The sequence below is a fragment of the Lasioglossum baleicum genome, chromosome 8 (assembly GCF_051020765.1).
Source record: "Lasioglossum baleicum chromosome 8, iyLasBale1, whole genome shotgun sequence".
In the NCBI taxonomy this organism is placed as follows: Eukaryota; Metazoa; Arthropoda; class Insecta; order Hymenoptera; family Halictidae; genus Lasioglossum; species Lasioglossum baleicum.
In genome coordinates, this window is record NC_134936.1 from 13320116 (window position 1) to 13338301 (window position 18186).

General features: G+C 47.6%; 2 protein-coding genes across 2 annotated transcripts; one reads left to right on the plus strand and one right to left on the minus strand.

Moving 5' to 3' along the window:
- Positions 1-1830: 1830 nt before the first annotated feature.
- LOC143211431 (uncharacterized) lies at positions 1831-16922 on the minus strand. The gene is made up of 2 exons (XM_076429115.1): positions 5711-16922; positions 1831-5473 (listed from the first exon to the last, which is right to left on the minus strand). Exons 1-2 carry the CDS (start codon positions 5798-5800, stop codon positions 5198-5200), a joined length of 366 nt encoding a protein of 121 aa, XP_076285230.1. The 5' UTR covers positions 5801-16922; the 3' UTR covers positions 1831-5197.
- On the plus strand, positions 3688-8144 carry LOC143211428 (uncharacterized). Its single transcript, XM_076429111.1, has 3 exons — positions 3688-4616; positions 4687-4872; positions 6463-8144. The coding sequence occupies exons 1-3, from the start codon at positions 4356-4358 to the stop codon at positions 6511-6513; spliced, it is 498 nt and encodes a 165-aa protein (XP_076285226.1). The 5' UTR covers positions 3688-4355; the 3' UTR covers positions 6514-8144.
- Positions 16923-18186: the final 1264 nt, after the last annotated feature.

The following is an 18186-nucleotide window of genomic DNA, read 5'->3' on the forward strand; positions in this document are numbered from 1 at the left end:
TTAATTGCCGCAGGATTGGTGGCCTCCAGTTTTCAGAAACTCGAGCGATATTAGCTAGCCGAATAAAAATAGAGTCGTAGGCAAGCGTATCAAAATGTATAGAAACCAGGGAGTAATTCAAAATAGGGAAAACATTATAAAAAATTTTCAAACAGTTTGTTAAAGATGAGAAGAAAGGTCTATATGTTTACTGTTTCTAATTTTACAAGAAGAACCACGGTCTTAGTCATAGTAGAAAGATGTTTGCTCTCCCGTCCACCAGGAATTGGTCAAAACGCGAGTGCAAACTCGATCCGAGAGTTATCAGCACGGAATCTCGGTGGCCCGGAGTTATTAGCTCGGAATCTTGAAAAATCCGGAAGTTCACGCTCCAGATCCTCTCGACAGAGGACGCTAAGCGATCGCAACGAGCGGAATGGAGGCTAACATGGGAGAGGGCTCTCTCGGTGCGCGCGAGACACACAAGAGAGAGAGGACCGGGGGCGAAAAAGAGCAGTGTAAAAACGAACGAAAGACCGGAAGAGAATCCACGGTCGCCGGCTTGGCTAGCAAGCAGTCTCTCTCTCGTCTCTCGGACGAGCGTCGGTTCGAGGAACGGAGCGGAGCGAAGCGGATTGAAGCGGGCTGTGCTGAGGGGTGGATGCCGGGGGATGGTTGACGAGGGTGGTACCAGCCTTCTCCTCGCGCCCTCACCGGGCGCTATAGTAACAATACGGGGAAACATAGGGAAATCAATATGGCTTCCGTTGCCCTCTTCCCTCCCGTCTCTCTCCCTGTCTTTCATCCTCTCTCTCTCCCTCGGACTGGCTGGCTCAGTCTTCGACCCTCTTCGTTCCTGCTCTCGGTTCTCCGTCTCTCTCTCTCTGTCTCTCTTCGTCGTCTCTCCGTCCCCTTCTCAACCATCTCTCTTTCTCGTTCTCTCTCGACCGCTCTCCCGCGCTCAGCGCGGACGGGTGAACCCATTATGAGGGGGTGTTACTCCGGGCCAATCCCCAACCATCCGGAGAGAGAAACTGGAGAGACGAGAGCCCAAGAAGGGCGCATGTGCGTTGCTAGGGCCACCGGATGGGTCGCACAGCGTAGAATGCGCGAATCGGACACCCGGTATACCCGGTCAGCCTGTGAACCACGCCATGCAAGGCCACTGATCCTGTACTACCCTCTGTCTTCGAGGCTACTTCCATTTTGGAGGATCAAAAACAACGTCTTTCGCATATTGAACTCCGCAAGATAATATTAGCATCATTCACGATAAATCTAAACGTCCTAGAACCCTGTGATACCGTAATTTATCAACGTTAGAAGCAAGTACCTTCTCCCTTCGTGAAACAACTCGTTTCTTAAAAGAAAATGTTACGTTCTAACACCGCTAGGTTGCATTCAGTTGCATTTTAAATATCATTGAATCAATGTAGAAATTATTACCGCCACCAACAATCGTTCATAATTAATTGTAGATGACGAAATTAAAAGATAACAAGATAGAGACGAGGAGAGGTAGACGAAGTGCCGAAAAATAGCTTGTAAAATATATTCCATAACAAGTTGCGAACAACTGCACAATGTTGTGCTAAAACTCAGGTAGCAAAAGAGTCACACTCTATTTCCACGTTGCAAAAATGCGACACAATATTGAATAATGTGCGAAAATTCAGATAGCAAAAGAGTGGTCGAACTGAATTACTACTACAGTAGAACGCACGATTTTCAACTTTAGTTCGTCGGTTTGTTTCGGCACGGAATACCATCATCTTTTTGGATGAGATGGACGGGCAGAAACCCGGGATAAAGTATTATTTAGGAGGAGGAGCGGGGAATTGTTGCGGCCGATTTTTCCTTTTTTGGCATGATTTTGTCCACCTTTTGCGAGGAGAGGAAACTCGGCTTTTGGATTTTCATATTCCTCAACACACTGGAGAGAGTGTGTGAGGGAGAGGAGAGCGTTGTGTGTGCGCGCTCCGTGTTCTGGAGAACAGGGAAGAAGAAGTCGTTGGAGAGCTGCAACAATTTTCCGGAAATCTGTGGAAGGTTGGGAGAATTCCTATCAACTTTGTGTTGTGTGTGGTTATTGAAGAGAAACTCCCCCCACCCAATGAAGAAACACCACCCCCCTCTGGAAACCAATCGTTTTTTGTCGCCATCCATCTGTTGGAAAGGGAAAACTCTGGGAAAAGTTTTCTTTCTGTTGACATACCTGAGTAGCACCGGACCACGGAGGTATAACGCTCGGATCTTACTTATATACTAACCGAAAGGGTTGCGAGCACCAGCGAGAAAGCTCGATTCAGTTTTTAGCCCTCTGGGAGCCGGGTCTTGCAACTTGTTCTTGTTGTGGACCGATCAATACGAACAGCCTGCTGTACCATTTGCAGAGACTGCAAGAGGAGATCCTCGTCGGTGAGAAGGCGAATCATCGCGGAATGATATTGATTATCATCAAATGTTACATTCTCCGTCGAAATATTCAAGGCACCGACGAGATACTGTTAAAGAAAGCCGCCCTCATGGGAGGTCACCCTGGCCTAACTAATCAGAGGTGGACCAGGTGGACTAGAGGTCATCTAGAGCTACCCTGGCCTACCCAGCTTACCTTGATGGCCTGCCTTGGTGGCCTTCCTACAACAATTGGCAGTCCGTTTTATTTTTGGCACCTTCAACCACCTTCAACAATTCACACAGCCTTGCTTGTATGTACCAGACCAGTTGAAGCCGATATTCGGTTGGGATTCAGAACGTTTGCTCCGCAATAATTACTCGACATAGCGTCCTGCGTAACTTACTTAGTATAATTCTGTCGTTGTAAAAAAGAGAGCCAATATCGTTCTGACTCCCTTTCTGGGTCTCTTGTACAGCAACCACCTCGTGGTGAGACCTGGGCAATCGGTATTATCTTCTATTTGTAAGAACATCAAGTGTCTTAAAAATAGTGGATAATGTCGAGCTAATAGCTGCACACTTCGAATTTAAAATAAATGTACTAAGTGCAAATGTATTGAAAGGTTTTCAATAATTAGGGTTGCCAGAAATGTTTTATCCAAATATAGAAGAAGTAGTGAACACTGCAATTATGTATATATGAGATAGGCTCAAAATATAGGAGTTCAAGTAAAAGAGGTACACAGCACATTTTAAACTTTTTTATTCAAACAAAGATTTTTAAGATATATTTTTAAAATAGAAGACTCATATCAAATATAGATCTGGCAACCCTATCAATAATGATTTGTAAATTAATATCTATGATTATTTCAAATCTACTCCGTTCCATAACATTTTGCAATTCCACCGTCCCTAAGATTCAACGGCAATAAAAGTATTAATGAAATTGTGCAATAAAAGCAATTCCGAGCAATTATAGAGTGGGTAACGTCAGCATTCTACTTGCGTTTATTACCTACGGTGCTAAATCCATTTACCTACGGCACTGACGCAGTCTTACGTAGTTCACGAGTAAATGTTCTATTTGCGAGGGCGGAGCCACCGACGAGTATCTTCTGGCGACGTTGGTATTTCAGATCACTGTTAGTTCTACGTTATCCCCGCGCCGACCTCTGCCGTGGCAGTCTTCAATAGTATCTCGTCGGCGCTAATACGAAGGTCCTAAACGATGCTGATTAAAATACGTGCAAAAAATTGCAAGGCAGAGGCCAGAATATTTCAAGAAAATGCAGAAATAGAGAAGACAGAACGAGTTTAAAGGTCTCTGTTTGAATACCACGGTCGCTATAGAAGTATTCTGCAGATCGCACACGATGCAGTCTCTCCCTGCAGCTCCACGGAAGGTAACCAGGATCGCAGCACGGTCTTACCGACGGTGGATCATGGATCAACGTCGGTAAGACCTCAATCTACACACACCTGTTATCCTTCCATCGACACACAGAAATATTGTTAAACTCATCCCTGTAACGAATCGATTCGAACAATCTGGTACCAAAACTGGTAGGAAAGAGCCTAACAAACCATAGTATGAAAGCAAAATTTATTCCATCCTTTACGACCATTCGACCGGAATATTTCAAGCCATATTTCTCATATTATCCTTAACATTCAACAATACAGACGAGCACGATAATTGTAGTATGTTATTAGAGCGATTAAAAGCTGGTACATGATCGAAATTCGAATCAGGAAGGTCATGTTTACGTACAAACACTATCACGGCCGAAGTACGGTACGGGACGCAAGAAACACAACGCAGGAGAAGAAACTCCAAACAGTAGATTAGTTGTCGGTCGACGTCCTAACGGTCTCTACGGGCTCGATGAACCACGATCTCGATTCGAGCGACGGGAACAAAGAGAAATCGGCAGATTAAGAGGCTGAGGAAGTAGAAAACTGAGGAACATCGTAAAATGGCGTTATCCTTAGCTCTGCCATTATCCGGCCTGGAACCCGAGCACTTTCACGCGTTGGGGGTGAGACTTCTCTACGAGCAAGGTTTAAGAACTTTGACCGGCGGCAGACCGCACTCGCCGAGCACTGCAAGCACCACAAGTGAATCGAGTGGAATCTGCAGCCTGCAACCTTCCAGCATTTCAACGACACCAGAAGAAACGCCGGTTTCCAGCAGGCCAGACACGCCAGACGATGAACATGCGAAGAGGCCCGAGAAGGTACAAACTATCCGATCGAATTCAACGTATCCGAGCTAACTAACTAATATTCGCTAATATTCATTCCTAGCATGATCCATTGATTCGAGTGCAGTACAAGGATCGGGACATACTGAACCTGGGAGCGAACATCAGAGAGCCGTTCTGGCAGATGAGGATCCCCACGATGCCTCGGTACGACTACAAAAGCTTCATGGAGAACAGATCGGTGTATTATCGCCTAGGAGAGTACGGATTGATGGAGGAGTATCCCACGGTGAGTACTATACTCTAATTAATCTTCCATAAAATTCTGGGGACACAGGAGACAGCCATTTTATTCTCATAGACAATTTCATTGGGGGACAATTTCACGATCAGACTTAATTGCTAATATCGCTGATAAAATTCTCCGGGTAAGATTCCACGTTAATTAGGCTCGAGGCGTCTGCGACCGTAACCGTTTCAAGACGCGAAATTATTCCGTTCAATTTAGAACCGAATTTTCCGGTGTCCCGGCGAACCTCGCGCCTCTTTCCGCCACGCTAAGAACCGCCTCAAAGGAAGCACCAAGTGTGTCTTCGGAAACGTTTACGCTCGAATCATTCCGCGACGTTCCCCTCGGTTCTCCCTGTCCCGATGCTCGAATCCTTCGTTCGCGGAGCCTTCAAGCTGGCTGAGTTCGCCAGGGCTTGAAATTGATAGAATATGGGAAGAGAGACGATCAGTCCGATGGTCCAGTATTTTATGTTCAGGGATTTGCGCCAGTGGCTGTAGGGGAACTGTGCGATTTTTGAGCCGACCGTTGAGAGCTTCGACACCATGAACGCCGTGGGTACGTGGTCTAGCAAGGACACCATTCTCATGTTCTGAGAAATCTGAAAATTTTCGGGGGCAAAATTGGAAAATCGATTGGACAGTTGCACGTATGCGCATACAATTTGCCGCAACGAGAAAAAGATTATTGTCATTGATATGTATTTGCTGCTTGAATAGAATCTAAATGTTTATGGACTGAGAGCATTTTTATTTCTTTGTCATTGATGGATATTTTCTCGGTGAAGCGATTTTATCTAGCGATATCGAATTCAATGTGGGATTCCGTTGAAACGCACTTTCGGAAGTTTGCTCCTGAGCCCCGATATCCTGACGTCCTTGATTTTGTCGTGAACCTGTCGGTACCGAGCCGTCAAATAATTCTGCATGGCTAATTTGTCTCCTCCAGCCCCACGACTCGCCCAAATTAATTACCAGCGAACTATAGGCAATCTCCAGGAAGTAGAACCTCGTGAATCGTGGCGAAGTCGACGGATTCGATCATTCCCTTTCTGCTACGTCAAGACTCTGTCATTTTGAGCGACTCGAAAACATTGGGAACAAAATCGACTCGATACAGGTTCACGCGGAACCTTCGCCGAAGAAACAAACTCATAAGCAATTTGTAAATATATACCGGGAAATCTTCGAAACGATTTTAGAGTGTGTTCCCATAGGAATTTTTAGACGTTACAGGGCTTAACTTTCAGGTAAAAGATCGTATATCGCGATAGGCACAGTTGGGTTCCAAAAGAATTATGTAGCTTTACGAAAATATAACAAAAATTGCTTTAATATAAGGGGGTAAACTGAACCAATTTTAGACTGCGTTCCCACAGAAATTTTTAAACGTTTGAGGGCTCAAATTAAAGCCGAATGAGTGCACTTTACTACAGACCTACTTAAAATCGTACAAAAATTGTTGAACAGCTTCTACAATTTAAAATGCAAGAGCAATTTCGTGGGTTTTCTAGAACTTGTCTAGAGAACAAATACTTCTGTGATTTCCAATTCTTGGAACAGGATGACTCAGTGAAGATTTCTGTTCCAGAGGCCCTGCACGGACTGCGGCTTCGGCGTGCCCTCGCCGTACTTATTTTGACGCGGTAGCCGACGGAGGACGTCGCTCGCAACAAACTGTGATAGACAGAAGAAAGCGGCAGCCGGCTAAGAGAACGCCTTTCCGCGAGACGAAAGAAAAAGTCTCGGCGAACGTCAGCGACGAGTATAGGCGCGTTTCTCGACGAAACGTGAGAACGCTCGCGCGAACAACTACACCGTATTAATTTATAACGCGAACGAACGAACGAGCGCGAAGCGTTTTGTAGGCGTGACACGACGAGTTTGTACGCAAGACACTATTTGTTATCTATATACACATATATATATATTTTTTCACTCTGTGCGTCGGTATCGCGCTGACTGGATGATTGATCGTCGGATACAATCGACGCGGATTCGTTTATAAAAATATCCCGATTTTTGTTCGCCGATGATGCGCCGGTTTCGCTCGACATTAATCCGGTATCCGACGATTACATCGTTCGCCGACTATATCGGATGGCCGGTTACGGGTCGCGATTCTTGTTTAGCTTTTTTGTTTCTTTTTGTTACATTTTTTATATATATATATACTATTTTTGTATCGTCTTTAACACGTTCCGTGCCACCGATGGTACACGTTAAATCCATTCAGGCCGCGTGTACCACTGGTGGTACAGAACATGTTAAAGAGCTCCCTCCCTATGCAAATCGTGCATACGTAGCGAGAATTTTGTGTATCGAATATTACTCGTTATTAATACTTTACCCAGCGCAAGCCTATCGACAGCATTTTCAATAATAATGCTACACCGAAAAAAGGCGCCTTTTACACGATAATCCTATAGGAAATTATTAGATGACTGGGAGCGACTTGTTGCGAAATGCTGTTGAGAGGTCTATTAAAGAATAAAGACTTTAGCCGTGTTTCATAGAATTTTAAAAATTGTGAATCGTCGGTGGGTAAGACGTTAAAATATGTTCGCGCGCATGTCGGGCGATTCGAACAGCGTTGTATCGGGATAGCAATTGCACAAAACGTAAGGGTCGATTTCGTACCGTTTATACGTTGCCAGAGGTTCATGTTCGTGTTCGTGAAATGATTCGGAGCGTCTCCGATGATCTTTGTTTCGCGTCGGAAGATCAACGAGATTCCCGCGGAGACGCTCTACCGACGAAAGAATCGCTCGACGAGGCTCCACGGCGCCTCCCGCCCGTCGATAATAATCCATTAATCGACGTCAAGTCTCGCAATTCCCCGAGACTCACCGATTCTCTTCTTTATGTTTGCTTATCTTTTTTTCCCCCCCGCGAGAAATCGAATTATCAACGGGCAACGCGCCCGTTAAACGCGTCGCGTGCGAGTTCGCGCTTCTGAAACGACGCGACGCGGCTCGACGACGACCTATTATAATATTACGAGGAATCGACCAGTGGGCTATAATTATAATTGGCTTATACATTTTCACGATAAATGTAACGCGCGCTCTCGCCGGGAGTATTGTAATCACCGTGCCGAAGCCATTCCGCCCAGAGTCTTTACTGACCATTGTTTATAAGCGGGTAATAAACAATATTTTACAACGGGACGACCGCGTTACGCTCAATTATTTCACTGATGCCCATTAAGCATAGGATTTTCATTCATCAAACGATCAATGAATCATCTCGGCTCGACCGCCGATTAACTGCGAGCGCTCTGCTGTTCCTCTCTGGCATAGTCGAATACACTTGATCATCTTCCAGGAAACTTCCAGGAGTAGCTCGTTACAATTCAAAACGGTTGTCTACGAGTCAAAAACACGGGTTACTCGCCGCTCATATTTGCAATTTGGACACGTTGATTTGATACACCGTGTTGTTAACATTGTTAACATTGTTATAGTTATAGTTATAGCTATACAATAGATACAACATTGTTAATCCGACCAAGCGGTAAAACATCTAGACATTTCGAATCCGGAAGTTTCATTCAGATTTTAATCGAACAATCAATCTGCGTCGTAATCAGAAGGGAATTAGCATGCTCGCTAGCAGCGTCATACTTAAATAATTATTTATATTGTATACAGGATGTTTCCGTTAAGTTATGTCACCATTTTTTAGGCATTTCCAGTAGTGCAATTAAAAAATGTTTTAGACAAAAGTTTCTCAGTACTTCGTGGGCTACATGTTCGCATATTCTTAAATCTGAAAAATGCTTTCTACGTAAAAAAGTAAAGGTCATCTTGACTTTTTCAAATGGCACCATATGTTTTGGACATCATAGTCCTCAAGAAATTACCTCAAACTTGAAAATTTTGTGCTAACGTAGTTTTAATGAAAAATTATTTCTTACAACATAAATCAAGTTACATCAGATGTTCGAACTGCGATTCACCTTCTATGATACAGAACTCCGCTCAAAATTCACAAACACAAACTTTGACCTACGAGATAACTCGTTGGCAGTGAACGTGTTAAAAAAGTCAAGGTGACCTTTACTTTTCTACGTAAAAAGCATTTTCTCAGATTTAAGAATATGCGAACACGTAGCTCACCAAGTACTGAGAAACTTTCGTCTAAAACATTTTTTAATTTCACTACCGAAAATTGTGACGATCTTCCGGTAAACTGTTTGATTATTTTCTGAAGGAGGAGCGTGATATTTATCGATCAGGAACGAATTAAAGGGTGAATACAGTCCGGTAGCAGAACGGGGGGATGTTTCCAGGAGGCGTTTGCAAACTCGTTGAGCAATTAGTTACATATTTGTAGGGATTAGTGGGCCGAATCCCCGCGTAATTAACGCAGAGGCGGGATTCTCCGTTGACCCAATATTCTAGGTGAGCAAGAAATCCCCGACAAAGGTGTACGTGCGATCTCTCGCAAAGAGGCGAACGTGTGAAGGGATGCAGGGTTTCGATGCGGGGGTGGATGACGTGTACGAGCGACGGTATGAGCGAGTGCGTGCGTGCGTGCGTGGGTGCGTGCGTGCAACGCGCGAGAGATGTGCACGACGACTATTCAGATATTGTTGTTATTGTTGAGGGAACAATCGGCCGTCAATAGGCTGCCCCGGCACAATGTATCTATTCAGGTGCGGTCAGGGGTGCTCAATCGATCGCGGCCCCCCTCGCACTCTCACGATCCTCGAAAAACCATCGGGGGAAAAGAAAGGAGCTAAGCTGCTAGATGCCGAGGATCTGGCCCCGTCAACACCAGCCCCTCATCCGGTATGGATCAGACGAATTGTTCCGATGATGACTCCGCGATTAGGAATCGTTGAACGTCGAACGGCCCGATCGCTGATCATCCTTGCAGAGGGATGATGAATAGACCGCGGATTTTTATGCAAAATAAGAAGCGTATTAATTGCCAGACGCGGGAGCTACGGAGATCATTCCTTCCCTTAATCATTTGATAGAGTTCAAAACAATGAAATAATATTTTCATATCCCTTTCACCTCTCCCTTGCACCACGGTTTTCTTTTATATCTATACTGATTAAAACTTTTTTGCGATTTCTAATTTGCTTGAAAAAAAAACAGAAAAATACTCTATTGTTAAAAATATTTTGCATTGATTCTGGGAAGCAGGAACAGCATGAAAATTGATTTCATCCCTTGACGACTTCGTTACATTAAAAGCAACATTACAACATGCTTGAATTTTGAAAATCTTTGTTTTATATTTCATCCAACCAATTTCTTCATAAATGCATAAAGATCCGCAGTCTAGTTATAATATCGGTGACAGATAAATTGGATTACGATTAGAACGAGAAAAAATATTAGATGAACATTCTCTGGTTTTACAGTGGATGTGTTTGTATTAATGCTGATAGGTGAGGAATATTTACTAAATGATCTCAGCGATAGAAGCGTCTAGAATCAAATATTACTTTCCCTATTGTTGTCGTTCGCAGCGTTCATTCCGTAACCTTACTGCCGATGGAAACATAGAAGTGAGAGTAAGAGTGGTGTATACACACATGGCAAGGACAGATACTTTCGAACATATTTGATCATCGTTTTAATCAATGCTTTTATTAACTTCCAGTAGTCTTCGTATATCTAAAATGAATATAAATTGTCCTGAAAATTTCCCGAAGCCATAATAAGATCCTGTCAATGTAATCTCCTAATTAAAATTCCCCTTGCGAGATACACACAATTCTAATGACCACTAAAGAACTGAATCCTAAATTCTAGAAAATATCCACCGATTCCACTGATAACAGACAGACAGATAAATGGAGGGATCGGTGACCGATCACGCGGTCGATCACCCAAACAGGATCTCGATCGGTTGCAGCCGTGGATCTAAATCCCGGGTCGGAGAATATTAAGCGTCGGGGCTCCGCGTAATTATCAGTTTCACATTTAAATAGCCGCGTCGCTTTGGCATTAACTGCCATTGATTAGATACATTGTAGAGGCCGGGGGTGGGGGAGCTGTCGAACGGGAGGAGGGCGGTGGCTAGAAGCACGGCTGGTTTGCGGGCATAAATCGGCTATCGCTTACAATTATTATTATCCGGCCTGTGCTGGTATTTAAACCGATAAACGGCTCGCGGAATCGCGATGGCGCGGCGTCATTGTGCGTTAGAGAAGCATTGAAAAGCCCCCGGATGGACACGCGAGCGGGCAGGAGGAGGAAACGGGGCGGGGGGGTGTGTGGGGCGAGGAACGAAACGGGACGGTACGTCGGGCGCGAGTTTGTGCGCGTCGTGCGGACGAGCCCGAAGCCTCGAAGCCCGAAAGCCCGAAGCGTGGAAAAAGAGGGCGCCGCGTGAGAGCCACTGTTCCGCGAGTGTACCAGCCAGCCTTCCCTGCCCATACCGATGATTACGTATGCGGGAATCATTGTCGAGTAACGCGCGATGCACATGCAAAGGCCAAAAATCGTCGAAATCAGTCGAGTTCAACATCAGCATTGTACCTGGCCTTTGTCTCTGCCTCATTGTTGTCGGTACTCGGTGTACAACGTACACGTACGTACCCAACCAGGCTCCGAGAGAACACCACCGAGAGAGTGAGTGAGAGACAGAGAGAGCGTGTATGTGTGTACGAGAGAGAGAGGAAGAGATCGATGGATAGCTCGCGTTTCGCCGGTCCACGGGAACACCACACACCCGCAGGACCTTCGCTATTTGCTATTTATGCTACCGAGATCCCGAAAATCGGAGCATTGTTGGCGGGCCTGCTACGGCCCGGACCGGCCCGGCCCGAATCCGATCGGTATTGACCGCCGAATCGATTCGGACCGGCGACTAGCCCGGGAAACTCGCTTTCAACGGGAATCCCTGTGTCCGGTTCCACCGTGAATATTCGATTTCGATAAATATTCACCCGGTAACTTCCCAGTCGATTCCCGGTGCACTGCGACCAGCGCGATTCGCGATCCCAAAGTTCGCAAAAATGGCTTCGTATCATCTGTCGATTTCTTCGTGATTTCCCGGATAGATCCTTGCCACTAGGAGCACTCCGGCCCGATAGGAGGACGTTGGTACGTCAAACGAATCGTCTATGCAGGTTACTCGGTCTCCCGTGTAAAAAGGAGTCGCGATGGAACCCCGTGAATCGCCACGGTAAAACGTGATGAAAATTCTTAAGGGACCGCCTTGCCATCTACCAAAGGATTTATGTCGGGCAATCTGCCTTGGAACAAGGCTGTAAAGCTTGGTCACGATGTCCGGAGTCATAACACGACTAACCGGGGAACAGATAAAAATTGCATTCACCCTGTACATGCGCTACCAACCTCCTTTCGCACGCAAAGGAACGGTGGGCAGTCTTTTCATCTAGGAAGATCCCGAAGGATCGGGACGGTCCATCAGGAGCGCGGCTTCTGTGCACATGCTGGTCGTCGACTTGGGACCACAAGCACGGACAGTGCTCTATAACATCGAGCTATAACCAGGTAATGAGTGATAAAAATAAAAATTTGTGTACATCTGGGTATGTCGAAGGACCTGATTATTTTATGAAAAGTGTCCGAGATTGCAGGACCGGGGTCAGCAACGTTTCTCGAAGGTTCGCAGAATCCTTTGGAAGGTTTTGCTGACAGGACTAGCTGAGGGAACAAGGGGCAGTGGGGGGGAAGGTGAGCTAGGATGTTTTTCACGCGCACAGGTGCGGCCTATGGCGACAGGATAAGATTTCCACGGCGATATCGGCGCTCGCTGCCAGGACAGAGGGTTAGAGGGGAGAGGAAGATAGCGTTCGAAGGGGGTGAGGAAGTAGCATGAGGAGCGCGGTGGGGGTGTAGAAGGAGGCGGGGAGGGGATAGGAGGAGAAGAGGGCATAGAGCAGCTGAATAGGAAGCGACACAATGGACCTGGGTGGCTGTGGAGGCGTGTTATCAAATGGGTTCCTCATTCACATACTGCGGCCTGAGCTACCTGTGTCTGTCTGTACCGGTGTCTGTCTGTTATACTTATTCATACCGCCCATTGTGTCCTCCACTGTTGAGTCGAGTTCAGTTCAGTTGAGAACGCGATGGAACGTGCCACAATGCACGAATATGGGCTGCGCTCTGCTCTGCCCCCCCCTATTTCTCTTCCCCTCCCCCTTCGCCCTCGCTCCTTCCTCCGTCAAAGCTAACTCTTTCTCTTTCTCGCCCTCTCCCCACCCCCCTTTCTCGCCACATCCCCTCGGGTCCCTCTGGTTTCGCCATTTGCCACCCACCGACGAGGCCGAGCTAGATTCGCTCGGGCGACTGAAAAGAAAATTGTGTTGGGGAAATTGTATCCGCGGGGAAACGCGCGAGACCCTGCCGCCGATAATGTGCAACCTCTCTGCCACCGAAACACGACGCTCGATCCTCTTCCCCGGCTCGGAGACGGTCTCGTTAACCTGTTAACCGGGGAACACTCCTCGCCTGAGCACCGACCTTTCGAACCGCATTATAATAGCCCCGGACGGGCTAACCGCGTCGGCCTCGCGTTTGTCCGGCCAGGATTGATACTATTCTCCTCCCTCTGACCTTGCAGCATCCCTTGGCTGGGTCGCCTGTGACCCAGAATATCAAAACCCTCATGAAGTATCTCAATTTTCGCATATTAGAGATTTGAATTATCGGCCTGCGTTCGGAAAAATGTCGTTGCACCTAAGCACCACTGTCGACGTGGCCTCGCAAACCTTTGTACCAGGATCGAAGAAATCGCTACCAACAGTGGATAAAAATGAAACAGACGACAATCTTTATCTGCCCGTCTAAGTAGAATGGGCCCGGGCGCAAAAACATATTCCGCGATAGTGGCTGTTCTTTCACCGAGCATCTTTTGTATTTAACATTCACCGTCCAAAAGAGCAATTGTGGAGGACCGTCGGAAATAAAGAAAAAGAGAGCCGCGGAGCCCGTGCGCCCGACCCCGTTGCTAAAAACCTTAGATCTTTTCTTGGCAAGAAGCGGTCTTCGAGACGCCCTGAGCTCCTCTCTCTCTCGGAATCGTCTTTCCCGTTTCATAATCACCGGGAGAACGTGAAACCTCGGTGCGGCAATATTACGGTCGAGTAAAAATCCAGTTAAAAAAGTTTACAAACAAGACGGCCGATTTTCTGTGAAATCTCTCTGTCTTTCTCTCTCTCTCCGGGGCAGGGGAAGAAATCGATCGATCGATTGGCGAAAGAGGCTGGGTCTCCCGATCCGTCGATTCTTCCGGCGAACAAAAGAACGAACGGGAAGGAAAGAGAATCAGGAGAAAGTGTCAGAGGCCGCGTCAAAGTCAGACGTCAATTGTTCGCGAAGGTAAGCACCGATGCCCGATTAAGTCCACAAGATCACCCACCCTTCCCGTCAGTTTCGGATCCGGCGCCCTTCCCGCCGTCTAGCAAGCGTCCCTGCCATCCCCGCACCCTCTAACCACCCTCGATTCATCCGGGCCGCCGCATAACGAGGGTAATTACGAGGCTCGGACAGGTAATCGCGACGGAATCGCAATCGTTGACTACCGGATCAACGATTTCGACGTCCAGTCGCTCTGGAACCATCGATCCACCCTCTCAAAAATTTCACAACGCTGCTGGAACTCCCTATGGTTGCCGGGAATCTTTTCAACAATTTTTCTAAACATCAAAATAGGAACATTTAATGATGAGCTGGCTATATTTAATGATTGTAGCAGAAGCGAATAAATGTTCTAACTTCTACCTCCGGCTATCAACTTTGTAAATTTTTATTCTACGTAAAGAACTGCAGTCTAGGTATCTGACTAACACCTACACACTTTGTAGGATGAGACAAATTCTTGCGAGATGGTTACGATTTAGGCTAGCAGTGTGCCCACCTGAAATTTATACCGGATATGTGGAAAGAACAATTTTTCGGGTAGGTGCGGGCAGCAAAATGGGTAGAGAAATGATTGAAGGCGAGCGTCGTGGGATCGCGACAGCAATTTATGAGAACCGCGGCTGTCCTTTACGAGGCGGGAGTTTATTAGGGCCTGGGCAGTGGTCTTTGGAGGTCTTTGAGAGTCGAAGGCGATGGACGTTCGTCGCGGTCAGGATTGAATGGAGTCTCGCGGAGAAAACTTTCGCAAGATTCAAAGATCTCGTCGGGGTTTCGCGACGACGCGCGTTGCGACGACGCGACGACCCGCGGACCGTAGGAACGCTGAAAGAAACCGGAGGGGAAAAGGCGGGAACCGTGGAGAAAAAGAGCAACAACGACGACGACGGGAACGGCGGGGGAGGGAGAGAGGGCAGCCCACCTCTCTCTCTCCTTCGCGGGCGCAAGGAACGTACCAAGAGAAAAGAGAGAACGTATTACGTACGAGTATAAGCAGGCATAGGCTCCGGATGAGCCACACGCGGACGCAACGGCATACAAAACTCGCTCAATACGTCATTCAGCCGAAGAATACGGTTCGTTCTCGCCATTTTGCTCCCAGAATGAGAGTTTCAAAGGGAATTAAGGATTCAAAGGCATCTTTTGCGCGGCGCGCACAAAACGGCCAGCCACGATCTTCTTTCTCGCTCTTCCCTCTCTCTCTCCCTCTCTCCTCTCCGCGATTCTCTCGCTGCCATCCTCTTCCCACCGAGCCGACTATCCTCTGTATCTACGCGATCCTCTCCCTTCTCCTCTCTCGCTCTGTTCTCCGTCGAACCGGCGAGAGAAAGAGAGCGTAGAACGCGCTCTCAAGACGGACGATTCGAAGCGGGCGTTGCGTGCCCGCGCCCACACGGCGAAAGAACTGAAATCCGTACAAATCGTCGGCGCATTGTGCGGAGCGGGTTAACGCGAGCCGCGCGTCCGCTTCTATTCCGCGCGCGAACCAGCCAGACGCCGATGAAGAAATCCGCGTGAATGCAAGCCCCGAACAAGAGAGAGCCCTGACCACGTTTCCACCGGAGATATTCAGACCGTTCGACGCTGGATACGGTCAGCGAAATCACGGGAACTAAGACGCGCGCCCAGAGGAAGAAGAACGGATCCGGGCCGGCCGCTGCCGGCGATTCAAAGCGGAACCCCGATCCTTCGTTCCGATACCTTTCGATTCGGTGCACGCCCCTTTCAGAGACAGACCTTGCCTCGTTACCGATGCCACTTTCCCTAATAATCCTACAGGCTTTCGCGGACGACCCCGTGACCGATTGGAAAATGTGAACAAAATTATCCTCCCTTATTTCGCTAGATCCTTTCCTCCCGTTCCATTCCCTACAGGATATATTCTCAATTGAGGCTGCACTATGTTCTCCACTGAGCAAACGCGATCCAATTAATCAATCGCCAACACCAGGATTCCCGAAGCTCGTGATAAAGGTCAGAATCAATTGCAACCAGCGATCAGCAATAATGCCCCGACCGCCGCAAGCTTTTCTCGCACCAGGGTGAAAAAAGTCACCCCCGTGGAACGTGATGCTACGGCATGGGTCAATCATCCCTTCGCATGTGCACCCTCGCTGTGCGCTCGGTTTCTTTACGATCCCCGCGTCTTCTTTCCCCGGTCCGCGGAACAAATTCGAGCGAACCATTGTAAATGGAGAACCTGGGAACCGCTGCCGGGGGTGAGAGACGAGGAGATCATCGAGAAAGAGAGAGAGAGAGACACTGGGGAGGGAGAGAGCGTCGGCGGTTCTCCGATTGGCTGATTAACATAAAAATGCCCGCGCTCGTAAAGGGCACCGTATACATATATTACCGGCATTATATAGATCGCGAGGGTGGGGTTATAGTTTCTGATTGTTATTCATATTCGGCCGGTAGCCGCCGCCGCCGCCGCCACGCGGCCATGAATGCGCGTTTCTCTGTTGGCTCAATATAACGTCGCTTGGGAGGGTGCACGCGCGGGGGTGCTGGACCGGGGTACTTCGTTCTCAATGACACTTTTTTTTCTCTTTCCTCATCACCCCTCTCTCTCCCTCTCTCTCTCTCTCCAGTTCGCTGGCTCTCGCGGCGACGTTAATGCCAGCGGGCCACGGCGCGCGGGTTTAAACGATTACTCACCCGCGGCGGCTCTGTCTGGAATGAAAAGGGCGAAAGTGCCACTTACCGCTCCACGGGCCTCCGAGACTCCAGCACCTGGAACAGAAATCACGTCCTAATGAGACCGGCGGAGTTTAAGCAGCGAAGTTGGAGAAATTGCCGGGAATTTCGAGGCGAGCCGAGTGCCACGCACCGGTCTGCCGGCTGTTTAACCCCTTCGACGGATGTTGTTCATCGGCGGATCGCTAAACTCGCCGGAACCATCAATTTTTCCCGGAACCAGAATCAACTAGTTCTTCCCTACTTGCACAGGAAACAAATGTGAGCTAGCTGATGGACACTGAGGAGTTGTAGCCAGCTGATCAAAAATCATTTTTCCCTTATTCTAATACGAAGTCACTTCTGAAAAGGTCTGCACAGAAATCCTCGATCCAGTGTCCTCACAGTAGTCACTCATAATTAGCTTGCGGATCTTTATGCAAGATAAAAATGTTTTGCATTGATTGTGAGAAGCAGGAATACCATAAAAATTGATTTCATCCCTCAACGACTTTGTTACATTGAAAGAGACATTACAACATCCTTGAATTTTTAAAATATTTTACTGTTTTATATTTCGTCCAACCAATTTCTTCATAAATGCATAAAGATCCGCAGTCTACTCATAATCAATCTATAACGATTGGAGGATTTTTATGCAAAATTGTTTGCAAGAATTATTGTAGAAAGACAGCTTGCACGAGGGTCTATCTTCCCGGAAGCTAGCTAGACATTCCTAGGTCGACATCAATTTCAACGCCGGAAAAATCGCCCGCCCAATGGGCGAGTTTGAACAATAGCAACGTCCGAAATCGAAGGGGAAGAGGAGAGGGTTGAGCGAAGGAGTGAGGTAGCTGAAAAGTTAATCGCGGGTCAGGTTGGCACGCAACCGCGTCCGGATCCACTTTCCAATAACCGGGAAGTATCGGTGAATGCGGTGTCGAGGCGAGTTCAAGGCTCGGCTGTGCTCGGAGCGGACCTATCTTGGAGGCAGGCACAAAGGACGAGCGTTTAGCGGCGGCATGCGATTTCGATCCGCGGAAGAGGAACGAGGAATCGGAAGAATAAAGGGGCGAGTGCCCCGCAAAGTCACTCGACCTCCATCAGGCGTCCTCCTCTCCCGGGGCGACGCTGTTCTATAGCTTCTTCTCTACCTACATTATATTTCTTTCCGTATCTGGCTCCACTACTGTCTCCCTTCTCTCTCTCTCTCTCTCTCTCTGGAAGCACACAAACGGCCGCGCACGTACACGTGCACACAAGCTGAGCATTGCCGCGGTCTTATC

Excerpts from the sequence above, each read along its gene's own strand:
- LOC143211428 (XM_076429111.1), top strand. The coding sequence starts at position 4,356 with ATGGCGTTATCCTTAGCTCTGCCATTATCCGGCCTGGAACCCGAGCAC. Across the intron at positions 4,617-4,686 it reads ATGCGAAGAGGCCCGAGAAG|CATGATCCATTGATTCGAGT; the intron begins GTACAAACTATC and ends ATTCATTCCTAG. Across the intron at positions 4,873-6,462 it reads TGATGGAGGAGTATCCCACG|AGGCCCTGCACGGACTGCGG; the intron begins GTGAGTACTATA and ends TTTCTGTTCCAG.
- LOC143211431 (XM_076429115.1), bottom strand. The coding sequence starts at position 5,800 with ATGCAGAATTATTTGACGGCTCGGTACCGACAGGTTCACGACAAAATC. Across the intron at positions 5,474-5,710 it reads TCAGGAGCAAACTTCCGAAA|ATTTCTCAGAACATGAGAAT; the intron begins GTGCGTTTCAAC and ends GAAAATTTTCAG.